General features: G+C 37.8%; 1 protein-coding gene across 6 annotated transcripts in view; it reads right to left on the bottom strand.

Moving 5' to 3' along the window:
- LOC110019494 (barley B recombinant-like protein D) overlaps positions 1-15398 on the bottom strand; it is a 27706-nt gene that overhangs the window by 7694 nt on the left and 4614 nt on the right. For all 6 annotated transcript variants that reach the window (XM_020717164.1, XM_020717163.1, XM_020717165.1 and 3 more), the window contains one exon: positions 1220-1322. In XM_020717164.1, the coding sequence (XP_020572823.1) occupies positions 1220-1288 (69 nt within the window). In that variant the 5' untranslated portion in view covers positions 1289-1322. The remainder of the gene's footprint in view (positions 1-1219; positions 1323-15398) is intronic.

Here is a 15398-nt window from a genome sequence, read left to right as displayed (position 1 = left end):
AGCGGTACCGAGCAATAAAAGAAAGGATACACAGCACCTCAGTAAGAGCTACCACCAGGGCGCTTTCTCGCCGTTATATACAACCCTAAAAAGTGAAAAGGGGGACGCCCGACAAAAATCTTAAAACAAAACTAACCCAAATCATCAAAAGAAACATATTTATATTAGTAGATAGCTAGAAGGGGGAAGCCCCTCCCTCAGGCGGCAACCATAGCCACCCTTGGACCGTCCGGCTCTTTTGGTGGCATGCTAAACCGGTCGGTTCAAGGACCCACTCTCATGAGAATAGATGGCAAAACAATTAAAATGGTTAATTCTAGAGAATTGAGATGATTCTGTCATCGAACAAGAATAAATTGTGTTAGATGAATTGGCTTGATATTCTAACTGACAAATTGCATACAAACGGTCAGTCAAGGCTTAATATTATGTAGAATGAAAGAGACAAAGCCCCTATATATGCAGTTTTTAAAAAATTTCAGGACATTTAATGTGACAAGCATGGCACAGAGCATCAGCGGTAAAAGTAATTCAATGAATGGCATGATAAATTTGTGCTCGGACTAAACCTTCAAAAGAAAAATCAGGAGCTTGTGGAACAACACGATGACCCAAAAAAATGGTGATGGAGAAGGAGTTCAAAAGAGAAACGTAAATAGATTGCCATGACCAACATGAAAATACCAGCACAAATATGTGATGGCTATAGTTAAGTTTCAAGTGTACAGAGATCATCATGATAACATGAAAACAGCAGCAAAAAATTGTCAAAATTCACATGAGACAAATCCATAGCTACTCAATCTAGAATAAACATAAAAAAAAAATGTGTATACAAATATTTAGGACAACAAAGTCAAAATGATCATTAAACTATTTATAGGGGTCATTTTAGTCTCAGACTAATTAATATGTCCAATTTAATCCCTGGACTCCACAAATCTGATCCAAAATAGTTTATTGGCTCCTCAAATCTGATTAAACAATCCAACACCTATTTTGTATCATATTTGAAGAATCAAATGACTAAAATAAACACATCTATAATCTAAAGTAGACCCATACTTGGACCATTTCGACCCTTTTTTACTTGAAAGATAACAAAGCCATCAATTAATATATTTTAGAACCTAATTTACGTCCTTATAGCATAATCTGGTACAATAAGACAATGAGGGCTCGATGAGAAAGATATTCTTCAGTAATGCATTAGCCATACCTGAGCGTGAACTGATTTATAATGATCTGCCTTATGCCTTCCATTTTCCCTGTGTCCATTATCATCCATCACCGCACCCAATAATAGCAAAATGCTGTTGAAGCTGCTCAATCAGCATAAAATAAGCTCTTAAACAAAATGCTTTCCAGAGAGAAAATATTAAAAATTAAAGGAAAAAAAGAGAATGAAAAGCAAACCACAGTATTTCCCTAGATAGAAAAGAAATGAACAGCAAGAAGCTTTGATTCATAATTCCAGATAAAAGAGCACTTCACACTCATGCATACACATGCATGCTAGTAAGAGTTTACATGTGCAAAGTGGATGCAGATTCAATGAAATGGTTTACAACCTACTGCAAATGCTTATATTTCATGAAAAACAAAGTTCAAGGAAAGTAACTTTAGATTCAATGGAATGTTTTTGCCAAATTTTTTTATAGCAAGAATAGCAAATGCTTGGAATTAAAAAATAGAAAGCATAAACTAATTTATCATGACACAAAAAAATATCTAGCATTAGGGTACAAATAGCAAGGAAACCTAGTGAGAATCATATATCCGAAAACATAATAGTAAACAAAATAGCAAAATGACAAATATTTATGACAAATATTTATAAGTTCCAAAAAAAAAAAACTGGAACTTCAAAAAGATAAAGTTAACTGTGAAAATCTAAATGTCTCATTAAAAAAGGGTACTAAAAGGCTTCAATTAGCTGTTTTTTTTTCTTGTGACCTTTTCAAAAAGTTGTTTTGGTTACATGAGAAACTTGTCTAAATTTTACTATTTCTTATTCAGCCCATTCTCTATGACTTCATGACGGTATGATCAAATTTGTCAGCTATGCCAAAAGAAGCCCAAGTTGTTTTGGTACCTTTTTTTTAAGCATCTCATTTCAAATTTGCTCCACAAATGATGAATTATTAGTGGATTATTTAAAAAAGAGGAGTCGAATAGCAAAGGACAACATTCATAATAAGATACTTAAAATTTCTAGAACAATGGTTGAGTAGGTAGAATATGCAATTTGAATATATGTTGGAATGATGTTGTTCAACAAAACAAAAAATATTGGGAATTAAGTGATACTTGAGTACTAATCACACATAGCTTAGTGTATAATGTATAGAAAAAAACTACCGTTGAAGATATAGCTTATAGAGTTAAAGTTTGGTGATTAAATTATTAAAAAGTAAAGAAGTGCCGAGGGAATTAACATGTGATGATACAATAAAACACAGAAATGTGAAGGAAGATCTAACAAAGCAAATCAATCTCTATCATGTTGTTGATAATAGTGTGACATGCGGTTTAATAGGTTGAACCACTCAGTCCAGCTGTAGGGGAGCCAATTCGGCTATACGGGATGGACCGGCCAGCCAGCTCTTGGCGGGAATTACCAGCCCTTTTCCCATTTTTTTCCCTCCCATCTATTATAAATATGTTGTTTGCTGAGTTAGGGTTTAGCTCGTTTTGTTTTCAAATTTCTGCCTCCAAGCGTCTCCCCTTGCTAGAGGCACTGGTTGTATCCTGCTTCGAGGTGGTGATTATCCCAACGATTACTCACCGTATTCCTTCTCCCTAACTCGTTGACCTTCAATCAGCAACCTTCCAACAATCTTCCAGCCACCCGAGCCTTGCCACAATCCCTCTTGTTCCCTTCATGGGCTTGTCGTAATCTCTCTTGGCCTTCCACCCTTGTCACAAACTCTCTGACCACCTTCCAGATATTACCGTGATCTCTCCCAGACCTTCCACCCTTGTCAAAATCCTCTCCCCATATCCCAACCGCTACAGCTATCCGTCCCAGTCTCTCCGACAAACAGTCGCAGTACCTCCACCATATCCAGTTGTTGTTGATAACCCTCTAACTCCCTCCACCCCTGTCGCATCTCGTAACTGATCATTCCCTGCTATCCAGCCGGCATTCACCCCTATCGCTCTCACCCTAAAGGGTTAAGTGTGTGTTTAGTGTTGCTTTGTTCGTGTTTTAAGGGCGCCTATTGTGATTCCTTTCAATTCCTAACAATAATATTCATGTTCTTTTGTTTTGGATTAATCCCGGAATCATTTGCCCCAAAAAAATTCCTATCCTCCACAACCCCTTCCAAACCCACCTAACTCGGAATAAGATACGGTCAAAGATCTGTTGACTTCAACAGAAGCTCACGAAAATTGATGATGAAACCCAGGTGAAGATTACCCTCAACCGCAATCTGGAGAGCCGAATGGAAGATAGTGAAGAGGATATGAATCTATTCCACTGAGAAAATGTCAGTGATGAGGAATACAGGCCTCGTTGTTTCGGGCTTTAGTATTAAAGGAGGTCAAGAGAGGAGCTCGCATATGGAGAACACGTGGATTTTGGCATCAAGATGAATCTACAAGAGTTTGATGGAGGTATGAATCCAAATGACTTTATCAACTGGTTGCAATCGGTAGAGCGAATCTTTGAATATAAGGAACTGATGATAAGCGGGTAAAATTAGTAACCATAAAGTTGAAAAAGAATATCTCCTTATGGAAAAATTTGTAGAGGCGGAGGAAAAGAGAAGAAAATGACAAGATTACCAAGTAGGAAAAGATGAGAGAGAGATACAGAGGAAATGTCTTCCACCTCATTGCCACAATGACAATTTTTTGAGACTCTACCTGCAGGAGAAAAACCTATCAGTGGAGGAGTTTGCGGCACATTTCGACCAATTGTAGATGAAGTGAGAGTTGGTCGAGCCAGAGGAACACACCATAGCTCAGCACCTACAGGGTCTGAACCCCACCATTAGCAATGTTGTGCAGTTACAGCCACATTAGTCACTAGGAGTGTCAAAACCTACCCTTAAATGAGGAAAGACAATTGAAACAGAGGAGGCAGAGATTCTCATTCAGACATCAGTCCTCGTTCAAGCAATCACCTATAGCTACAGCGACCGACAATGGTACCTTTGAAGGAGTTGGCAAAGTGATAAGACAGATTCAAGTGGAAAAAAAACGAAAAAAGGTAGTTCACCAAATACGGTGCCTGTCAGGAGGTGTTTCAAATGTTAGGACTACAAAAACATAACCTCCAGCAGTCCCACAAGCTGAGTTGTTTCATTCACAGCTCAGAGCACCATTGAGGTGGTGGAGGACGAGGAATCAGAAGATAGTCCAAAGAAAGAACTTCACCTCCGTGATGACGAGGGAGAGATGTTAGTCATATGCAGAGTTCTAGAATCAGAGTCATAGAGAGATAACTCATAGCTGAGGCACAATATCTTTCGCACCAAGCGTGCAGCGAAGTTTAAAATTTGTTGTTTGATTATCAATGGTGGGAGTTGTAAAAATGTGGTGTCCACGCTGATGGTGAAGAAATTGAGATTCGCTACACATAAACATCATCAATCATATTCTCTTACCTTGTTAAAGATTAAAAACAAGATAACGTACATCAGTAGTGCTTGGTTGAATTTTTAATTACAGATATGTTGCAGAAGCAAGTGTGATGTGACGTAGTTCCGATGGACATGTGTCATTCTTTGGGGAGGCCTTGACAGTTCGACGTTAAGACTCAACACAACGACTTTAAGAATAATTACTCTTTTAAAAATGATGGGAAAGGCATCGTATTGTTATCTGTTATAGATGCAAATGATGTAGAAGACACACAAGAGGTGTTAGTTTCGAGAGCCACCTTCATGCAGCCAGTTCGAGATGCTCCAGTGGCACCGGCATTAGTCTTAATAAAGGGAACTGGAGAGGAGAGTGAGATACCAACACCACTACAGCCACTACTACATGACTTCCAAGATGTGATGACCAACGGTCTTCCCGATAGATTACCGCCGCTAAAAGACATTCAACACGCCATAGATCTCACACCCAGATCAGTATTGTCAAACCGGTCTTACCAATAGATTACTGCCACTAAAAGACATTCAGCACATCATAGATCTCATACCCAGACCAGATTGAGACCTGCGAAGTACGAGGAGTTGCAGCGACAGGTACATGATCTCGTCGTGAGAGGGTTGGTCAGAGATAGTACCAGTCCGTGTGCGGTCTCCACACTGATGGTACCCAAGAAGAATGATTTGTGGTGGATGTGCATTGACAGCAGAACCATCAACAGGATTACCATCAAGTACTAGTCCCACATACCTTACCTGGATTATCTCTTCAATCAGTTGCATGGAGTCACTCTTTTCCCATGTCGATTTATGCGGTGTGTATCACCAGATCCGGATGATGCCATGGGAGGAGTGGAAGATCACTTTTAAGACACGAGATGGCTTATACGAGTAGACAATTATGCCCTTCAGATTGTCAAAAGCACCAAACATTATTATGAGGTTAATGGAACGAGTGTTCCGGGCCCACAATGGAAAATTTGTGGTGGTATACTTTCACGACATTTTGATATACAGCCAATCTGAGGAGAAGCCCTTACAACACCTAAGGGGCGATATTCCAGGTGTTGCGAGAGCAAAATTATATGCCATCCAGAGAAGTGTCACTTTCTAATAGCCTCGGTATGTTTTTTTGGTTATATCGTGTCTAGTGCAGACATTCAAATAGATCCTACAAAGATCAAGGTCATTGTGAGTTGTACCGCACAACAGTCTTACACCGAACTCAGACAGTTTTTGAAACTAGTGTCATTTTACAAGCGATTCATCAGGAGCTTCGATACCATCACCGCTCCCCTGACAGGGCTTTTAAAAGGAGAGAAATTCCAGTGAGCAAATGCAGCTCAGAATAGTTTTGACGCACTAAAGGAAAAGGTGACTCGAGCTCCAATCTTCACATTACCATATTTCAATCAGTTGTTCGAGGTAGAGTGTGATGCATCCAGAGTAAGATAGAAACAGTACTAAGCCAGGAAAGTCACCCCCATTGCCTTTTTCAGTGAGAGGTTGAATGAGTCCAAGAGGAAATATTTTGCATGCAACAAAGAGTTTTATGCTATTGTGAAAGCTCTTGAGCACATGAGTCATTAACTACTGACGAGCAAGTTCATGTTGTTCACGGAACTCGATGCCTTGAAATTCTTAAACAATCAGAGCAAACTGAAGAGTCGACGTGCAACTTGGGTGGGGTTCTTAGCATCATTTCAGTTCATGCTTAAGCACAAGGCGGGAGTCAAAACCTTCAGCAAATACACTGAGTCATCATCACTTGTTGATCACTATTTTGCAGGTCCGAGTCGTAGATTTTTGAAGCAATAAAAGAATATATGAGATAGATGAGGATTTCAGGAAAATCTAGGAGTAGTGTCAGGAGAAACCTACAGAGCAGTACTACAAAGCTAATGAGTACATATTCTACTAGAGTAAGTCGTGCAGTCCTAGATGTTCACTGAGGGAGTTCATTGTTCTAGAAAGCCACAGTGGGGGACTTGTGGGGCATTTTGAGAGACTCGCACTTGTGAGAGAAAAGTTTTGTTGGCCCCGACTAGCAAGAGATGTGGAGTGGCGCGTCAGGCTATGTTGAATTTGTCATGCGGCAAAAATCATGGTAAGGAATACAGGACTATACACCTCATTACTAGTAATATAGGCACCATGGGTGGAAGTTAGCATGAATTATGTGGCAGGTCTTCCAAGGACTCGGTCATGATCGTGGTAGAACGATTCTCAAAGATGACACTTTTCGGACCCTGTCACTGGACACTAGATACATTGCATGTCTCCAACTTATCCCTTAGGAAGATTGTGAGGCCTTATAAGATATCGAGGATTATCACTTCATACAGAGATGTCAAGTTCTCGACTCACTTCTAGAGGACTCTGTTGAAAAAATTAGGCACTAAGCTTTAATTCAGTTCCACATCTTCTCCACAGGAGAACGAGCAGACAGATGTAGTGAACAAGAGCCTTAGAAATCTGCTGAGATGTTTTGTTGGGAAGAACATAAAGCAGTGGGATTTGGTTCTAGCTTAGGCTGAGTTTGCTTACAACAGATTCATAAGTCATACTATGGGTCGCAACCCATTTGAGATCGTGCAGGAGTGCAACCCACTCACTCCACTAGAATTGGTACCACTCCCGCCGACATCAGAGATTAGTAAGGATGCAGAGGAGCGGGTGCATGAGATTCAAAAGCTCCACGAGGAGGTTGGCAAAGAAATCACTAAGCAAATTGCGAGTATCAAGCACAGAAAAATAAGACAAGGAAAAAGGTGATCTTTAAAGAAGGAGATAGTGTGGATCCTGCCGAAGAAAGAGAGATGGCCCGTAGAAGCATTCAAAAAACTCAAGTCTAGAGTAGAAGAACATTTCAGAATATTTCGAAAGATGAATAATAATGCCTATAAGATTGACCTAACAACGGACTACAATGTTTCTGCCACGTTCAATGTCACGGACCTGACACTACTACGAAGAGCCAAAAGCTTTGACAGATGAAATAGAAGCTCCTCTAACCCAGACAGATTGACGCGGGGCTTATTAGGTTGAACAGCTTGATTCAACTACAGAGGAGCCGGCCTAGCAGGAGGTTGGACCGGTCAGCCAGCTCTTGGGGGGAATGCCCTTTTTCCCTCCTACCTACCTATTATAGATATGTTCATTGCTGAGAGGGTTTATTTCGTTTTGTTTTCAAATTTTTGCCTTGAAGTGTCTCCCCTTGCTAAGGTTGTATCCGAGGACAGATGGTGCTCTTATTGTATCATGCTCCAAGGTGGTGATTATCCCCACGATTCCTCATTGTATTCCCTCTCCCTGGCTCGCTGACCTTCAGTCGACGACCTTACAGCAATCTTCCAACAGCCAAGGCCTTACTGCGGCCTCTCTTTTTCCCTTCCTGACATCGATGATATCCCTCCAGACCTTCCACCCTTGCCACAACCTCTCGAACCCCCTTTCAGGTCTTACTGTAATCCCTCCTAAACCTTCCACCCTTGCTACAACCCTCCCCCTATCTCCCAACCGCTGCATCCACCAGTCCCAGCCTCTCCAACAAGCAACTGCAACCCCTCCAACATACCCAGGCAAACACTCCTCTAACTCCCTACCCTGTTGCTGCATCCGCTAACCGATCATTCCACCTACTATCCAGCCGGCATTCAGCCCTGTCGCTCTCACCCTAGAGGGTCGTTTGTGTGTTTAGTGTTGTGTCATTCCTGTTTCAAGGACATCTATTGTGATTCCTTTCAATTCTTGGTAATAATATTTGCATTTTGTTGTTTTAGATTAATCTTGGTAACAGAGTGTCAGACAACAAAAAAGCCAATGGCAACCAATTGTAGAGTGCCAAACTAATAAAGTCATATATGATAAATTAAGGGTAGAGTGCAAGATAACTACATAGGGGAGAGCGAGAGTAAAAACCATTGAATTATCATCAAAAAAAATAGAAATGATGTGACTCAATCTCGCACCAAAAAAAAACAAGATACACCATCATGTAGAGTGCATACAATCAAAAGTTGAAATATGAACAGGTGTAGGCCTGAGTACACATGGCCTGAAGTTATCCACTTGATAAAAAAACAAAATTAAAGGTGCAACAAAAGTAGGGCTTCACCGGAACTAATGGAGAAGAAGATTTCATAAAGCCGATATACATTCTTTCAATTGCAAAGATCATTCAGATAAACATTCATGCCAAAGTGACACATACGACTAACTTACAACTATCTAGGTAGATGAATAGAAATCTGCATGCATGCACATATTCACCATTGGAATTGATGAAGAAAAACATTTCATTGATCAATCAGATAGTATAAGGTGTAAGGGAAATAAATACGCAACTACAGCTGTGAAATAAGAAGTGTGTTTAACGACTCCAGACCCAATAAAAAGCACTTAGTTTTAAGATCTAGGCATTATATTTTGCATAATCAATTTCAAACAAACATTTGCAAATAAATCCGACTCTTTGCATATGCATGCCACCAGTAGTAACAAACTCAATAAGAGGTTCATGGCACAAGCTAACAGTAGACAATTTTGACTATAGGAACAAAGACAGCTTGCCATCCAAAAATTTCTGTGAGCTGACGGGAATTCTGTAGTTACTTCTCAGGTACATTGTGGAAGGATGAGTATACGACCAGGCACTCATTGAAATTTGTAGTTGATAGGCTTCTGCTAAACTAAAAGGAGCAGAAGCTTGTTTTCATTACAAAATTAGTGACGCTTAGAAGAGAAGATTGACTTTATGACAAAATAGAGATTTTGACCTCCAAGAGCTGGCAATTCCACACTGCATTACTCAGATATTAATTGCCATTATAAGTTCAAGCAACTCCTTCAAAATGTTAAAAAAAGAATATTCAAAGATCAGCATTGATTCTTTTGCTTAAATTTATCAATAAACTATAAAAACAAATCATCAGAATCTAATGAACCAACTAACAAAGCCTCACAACTGTTCCGTTAACAAGAACGTTATTTTGAATATATTGTAAAAGCAGGAGGGGACCACACTTATCTTTACAGATCTACGCCTCATTTAACAGCAATGCCAATCTTATTCTATGCTTATATAAGGAGATGGCACAGTGTCATTCTCATGCCTTGCCTAGCGAACAAATAAAGAGCTCAGTAAGCTGCTTCTCAGTATAAAACAAATACTGAAGGAAAAAATGAGGGACCGGCCACTTTAGCGCCATATTACTTACTCCTTTATATTTGACTTTATGTAACCTCTCTAATGCCTTCAATTGAAATCCATTTGTGCTTTACCATGTAGTATTTTGAATGTTAAGAGAAACCCGCATTAACATTTTCCAGAATTCAATATGAGAAAGTGAGGCTACTTCAACCTTTCCTTAAAATTTACCATTAAACTAGAAAAAACATTAAAATTATATCTAATGAGACTTAGATAAATTAGAGTCTCATAAGTACTGAACATAACATATTTTTCTTTCATCTTGAAACAATAATATAATGTTAGTACTTCATAACTTCTTAACATTTTTAAAATATTTTTTTCCTAAGAGTATAATGAAAACATAATTTATTTTTTAGAATAGAAATTTAACCACAAATGATTGTGACTAAAAATTTATAGGTCATGAAAATTTTATCTTGGTATATTCCATAAAAAAAGAGCATATCTAACAACCTCTGATCTTAGAGATGTCTGGACTATCCTACGTCAATCTCTATGTTATCATAACACTAATGTATTGTTTTGACACCTGTTGTCCTGATGACTTCAGTGATGGTGTCCCTCATGATCAACATAGTTGATATGCGAATAGGCATGCACAACACTGTCCGAGGTTACACTTCACCTGATGCTGAATGATGAAACTTTTCAGCCTCCCCTGCCCCCTATACTACCATTTCTTGAGTTGACAAACACCAGAGCATTATTATTCAATTAGTTGGTTCACGATCAATGTTCCTTCAATTGACAGAATGCATGACCCAAAAACGTTCTTGGACAGCCTTGTTGATCTTGACAATTTCTTATTGTCGCACTAAATGAAGTATCTTCAATGTCTAGAGCATCTGTAATAAAGAAACTTAATGGTGTAGTGAAAAGCTATTTGATTAGCACCTTAGAAAAATCACAACACTCCAGTATCACTACCTCAACTAGGGATCATATGCGAGATCTTTTGAGACCAAAGTAGTTTCCATTGCACCATGAGAGTGATCTCACCAAAGCTCTCTTGAATCTAAGACAAGACACCTAAACTATCATTGAGAAACACTGAAAAGATTTATGGAGCAAGTGCCATGATATGATACTGATGAGCTTGAGTATTTGACTATGAAATTTATCAATAACCAATAATCTGTCCTTGCTTTAGAGTTGTGAAATATAAATGCCGAGTCTATGGAGAACGTTATCTATGAAGCTTTTCAGCTTGAGAAAAGTCATCAGTTTGTCCACACACTTCTTTATCACATCTTAACTTCTCAAAATTCTCTGCCCAATTCTCACCAGGAGAATTCGATCAATATGGCACTAAACCAAACAATGCTCCCAGCCCAGCCTTAGTTCAAAAGCGTACCATAAACACCTTTCCACAGCTTATAGGTCAACAACTCCAACCGTTAGATGCAACATTTTTTACACGGCAAAAAAGTGCACATCACCAATGTTTTTTAATTTTTTAAAAAAAATGTGTTTTAAAGCATAAAAAATAATGCTTTAAAAACAATGTAGTTAAAATATGGTTTAAAGCATGGCCATCAAAGTGTTTGTGTTATAAAGCACCCTTCTCAAAATGAAGCTATATTTTACATAAGGGATCGCCTTTAAGCCCATATCATTTTGCTTTAGTTATGGATGCTCTTATTGGACAATTACGAGAGGATGTACCTTGGTGTCTAATTTTCATTGACGATATACTTCCTGTGGATAAGACTAGAGAAGAAGTTCATGGAAAAACTTGAATTATGCTGGTCTACATTGGAGTTTAAAAGCCTTCGTTTGAGTAGATCTAAATTTGAATACATAGCATGTAACTTTATTAGTAGTATATCTAGTGGCAGAGTTGTAAATATAGGTTACCAAATCATTAAAAGTATTGAACGTTTTAGATATCTCGGGTCTATTGTTCAAAATGATGGTGATATAAATGGGGATGTTATTAGTAGAATTCAAATTGATTGGTTGAAGTGAAGGAATGTATCGGGCCTATTGTGTGATGGAAAAATATCGCTTAGACTTCAGGAAAAATTTTATAAGATGGTGGTGAGACTTGTAATGTTTTATTATGTAGAATATTGACCTTTAAAAGAGAAGCATAAAACTAAGTTAAGTGTTGCCGAGATGAGAATGCTCAGGTGGATGAGTGGCTTGACACATAGAAACACAATGTGAAACAAATGTATCCGTGAAAGGGTTAGTGTAGCTCCAGAGGCAGACAATATTAGAGAGAGTCATCTTAGATGGTTTGGTCACATTAAACGTTAGCCATCAGATGATCCTGTTAGGAGAATACATGTTTTAGATTTGGCATATGTTAAGAAAGGCGAGGTAGACCTAAAAAGACTTGGGCATATTGTATAAAAAATAATCTTAATTTATTAGAATTAAATGAAAATATGACACTCAATAGAATGCAATAGAGAAAAATGATTCATGTAGCCGGCCCACTCAGTGGGATAAAGGTTTGTTGTTTTTGTTGTTGTGTGAAGTGTTAAAAATCACAATAAAATCCTTAGACGAAGTAGAGAAAAAAAACACATTCGATAAATTTGAAACATTCCAAATACCAAAATGATAAAGGATTAACTAGCATAGTCTAAAATAAAGTAAATGCAAGACTAAAGTTATGTTTCAAGTTCAAATAAACAAAGAAATTTCAGCTTGGCAGCTTCAATAGCATAAGGTTAACTTAACAATCACTAACATCTAACTTATGTTATTTATCACACTATTTTCCAATTCATTAGATTTTTTGCCCTCCATCTCATGATATGGTTATGTATACTTTAAAAATAATAAAGAAATTTGACACTAAGGTTGAAGGCCAAAGTTTAACGCCTTACAACAAGAAACTTGCATAGGTCACACTGAAGTCATGGTGACTGTGTGGGGATCTTTTACAACATTAGAGTCTCTCCTCAACTAGGCAACCAGGCAAGAATCTGACTTGCCTTTGATTATACTAACTTTTGTTGACTTATTTAATAAAAAAGGGGGAATCCCTTCATTAGTCCAAATCATTCGTAACCACCAATCTACCAACATGAACTCCGCCCTGATTCCCTTCACATTACCATCTCTCAAAATCATTTCACCTCTCTAATTTTATCTAGCTCTCTCATCTCTCACTCCCTCTCCTATCCAATTTCATGAAAGCCTCTACGGCAAATAGGTGAGAAAGTCATGTAGGAGCTCGGAGGGCAAAACTATCAGTGAGACAGCAATGTGTGGAGGAAAAGTGCAAAGATAGCTCGTTGAATAAGACTAAACAAGACCAACAACACTTGAAAAGGAGGAATTTGTGAGACTTAATTTAAGTAACACTCGGCTGAAGTCTTGATACCAAACAACCCCTCTCCCGCTTTTTCTTCCTTTCCCTCCCTTCTTTTTCGTTCTCTCCATCTCTCTTGCACTCTCGCTCAATTTCTTTCTCTCTGACCAGCAACCCTCTTCTATAATCCTCTTACATCTCTCTTACACTCCTTTATCATTATTGCACTCTCAAACTGACTTCCCATCCCTCCCCCCTTTGTTTAGCCTTTCCCTCTTTCAATTTCCCTTCATTTCTCTTTATATCACCATTAATATTCTATCTCCCTCTCCCCCACTCTATAATAGGGATAAAAAAGGAAGGAAGAAAGAAAAAACTTATAAATATTTCTTACATCACAAATCATATCTCATCGCCTCATCGTGACTATTACACCACACATGCAGATATAAAGCAAAACAAGCCGCTCTCCCATTGTTTTAAGTACTAACAAGTGTTGTTCTAACGAGATAGGAATATATATTGCTTGCATAGTTGCATGACTTTCTCATGCAGCAAACCGGTACACTGATTTCCTAACACAAATTAGAGGAGAGTCGTACTCTTGTTTAAAATTACGCAATAAGAGGCGTGCCGCGGCATATTTGTTAGACAAACCCATTGAGCTTAAGCTAGGACATTCATAATGAGGAGTACGCACCACCCTTATCAAGGAATGCCTAAAGATGCACATAGCTTCACGCAAAAGTCAAGATTTTTTTGATGTGTCAAATATATCATGCAAGCCACAATCTCCCATGCATTCATTCCACCACCATGCCTCCTTACATCTGTCACAGTAGGCTTCCCTGCTTGCAACCGTCGTCATTGTCCCATCTTGCAAGCCCAGTCGTTGAAGTTCTACCTTGCCAACATAGTCACCAGTAACCCTCCTTGTAGTTATCGCTAGTCCTCCGTGTAGTTGTTGTCATCACATCCTAGTTTATTTTCTTTTCTTTACTTCTGATTTCAATTAGAAAGCATTATTTTTTTTCCTAAATCCAATTTATCTAGTTTGCATATTTCTTGTTTTGATATTTGAACATGATTCAAAACTTTTAAATGCAAAAATTTCATTATAAGGATTTAGGAAAGTGGTTAAACTATTAAAGTCAAGAATAAATCCACAATAAGTCAAAAGAATGATTTCACATTGATTCATAATGTGCAGAATTTTTAAACTTAAGTCTTACTATGTTACTTTGATTTGATGTCTTATGTTTGATCAGTTGATATTTGCATTATACTTTTATGTTGCCAATTTTTTTACATGATATTTTATGATTTGGGCATCTTGTGCTTAAAATAAACATAATTTCAATTCTATCTATGTGACGATGTTAGTATATCATTCTCTAATATATTTATAAGTTAATAGTTAATATGTTAATTTTTAGCATTATTTTTTTTGCTCTACACAATTTTTTAATTGTAAGGGTTATGTCTCAAAATGACTTGAAACTTGCGCCACACCTCACAGAAAAAATAATGTCTCAGTACCAATTGTATAACATTAAATCTTAAACCATAAAATTTTTTCTGACTATGATTAGAGTAAAAGAGCTGAAAAAAAATTTTTGCAATTTTTTTAGGTGAATTGAAATCCACGCACAATTTTTTGATGTGATTGAAATAAAAGACCCAACAGTGGAGTTTTAAATATCACTCATACACATTTCTTAGTATTGTGAGTAAGCTAAACACCTCGTAGAAGCCCTCTAAATGGAAAAGATGACGAGAGACTACCAAATTTCTCAACTAAAAACAAAACTTTTTGATCTAATAAACACAATTAAAATTAAGAAAAAAATGTAGATTAACCTTAAATAAACACTCAAAATGAAAGGTATCTATGTTGATCAATTAAAAAGAGCCATAACATCAAGAAAAAGAATCAACAAAATACCCCCCCCCCCCCCCCCCCAAAAGAAAGTCACTAAATTTACAACTTGCTTACGATGAAGTTGTAAACTCATTGATGAGTGCAGAGCTCATTAACTACATTACAAAATTTCTCGAATACTCAAGAACATGCTCAACAAAAAAAACTTAAAATAGAAAATAATTGGAGGAACAATTCTTAGTGAGGCCCATCTGAGTAAAATATGTTATATATAAACAAATCATACTTTTTTAAAATACAAAATATATTCTATCTTGCAGCATTCACAATCGAATCAGCAAACCAACAAATGCAAGCAGACCCACTCATGTGGGGCGATAACAGCGCCATAATGCGGGGCGCTAATTGTGCCCCTATAGTGGGGCA

The sequence above is a fragment of the Phalaenopsis equestris genome, unplaced genomic scaffold, assembly GCF_001263595.1.
Source record: "Phalaenopsis equestris unplaced genomic scaffold, ASM126359v1 Scaffold000060, whole genome shotgun sequence".
Lineage (NCBI taxonomy): Eukaryota > Viridiplantae > Streptophyta > Magnoliopsida > Asparagales > Orchidaceae > Phalaenopsis > Phalaenopsis equestris.
Note: the sequence above shows the minus strand (reverse complement) of the source record. Positions and strands in the feature narration are given on the sequence as shown.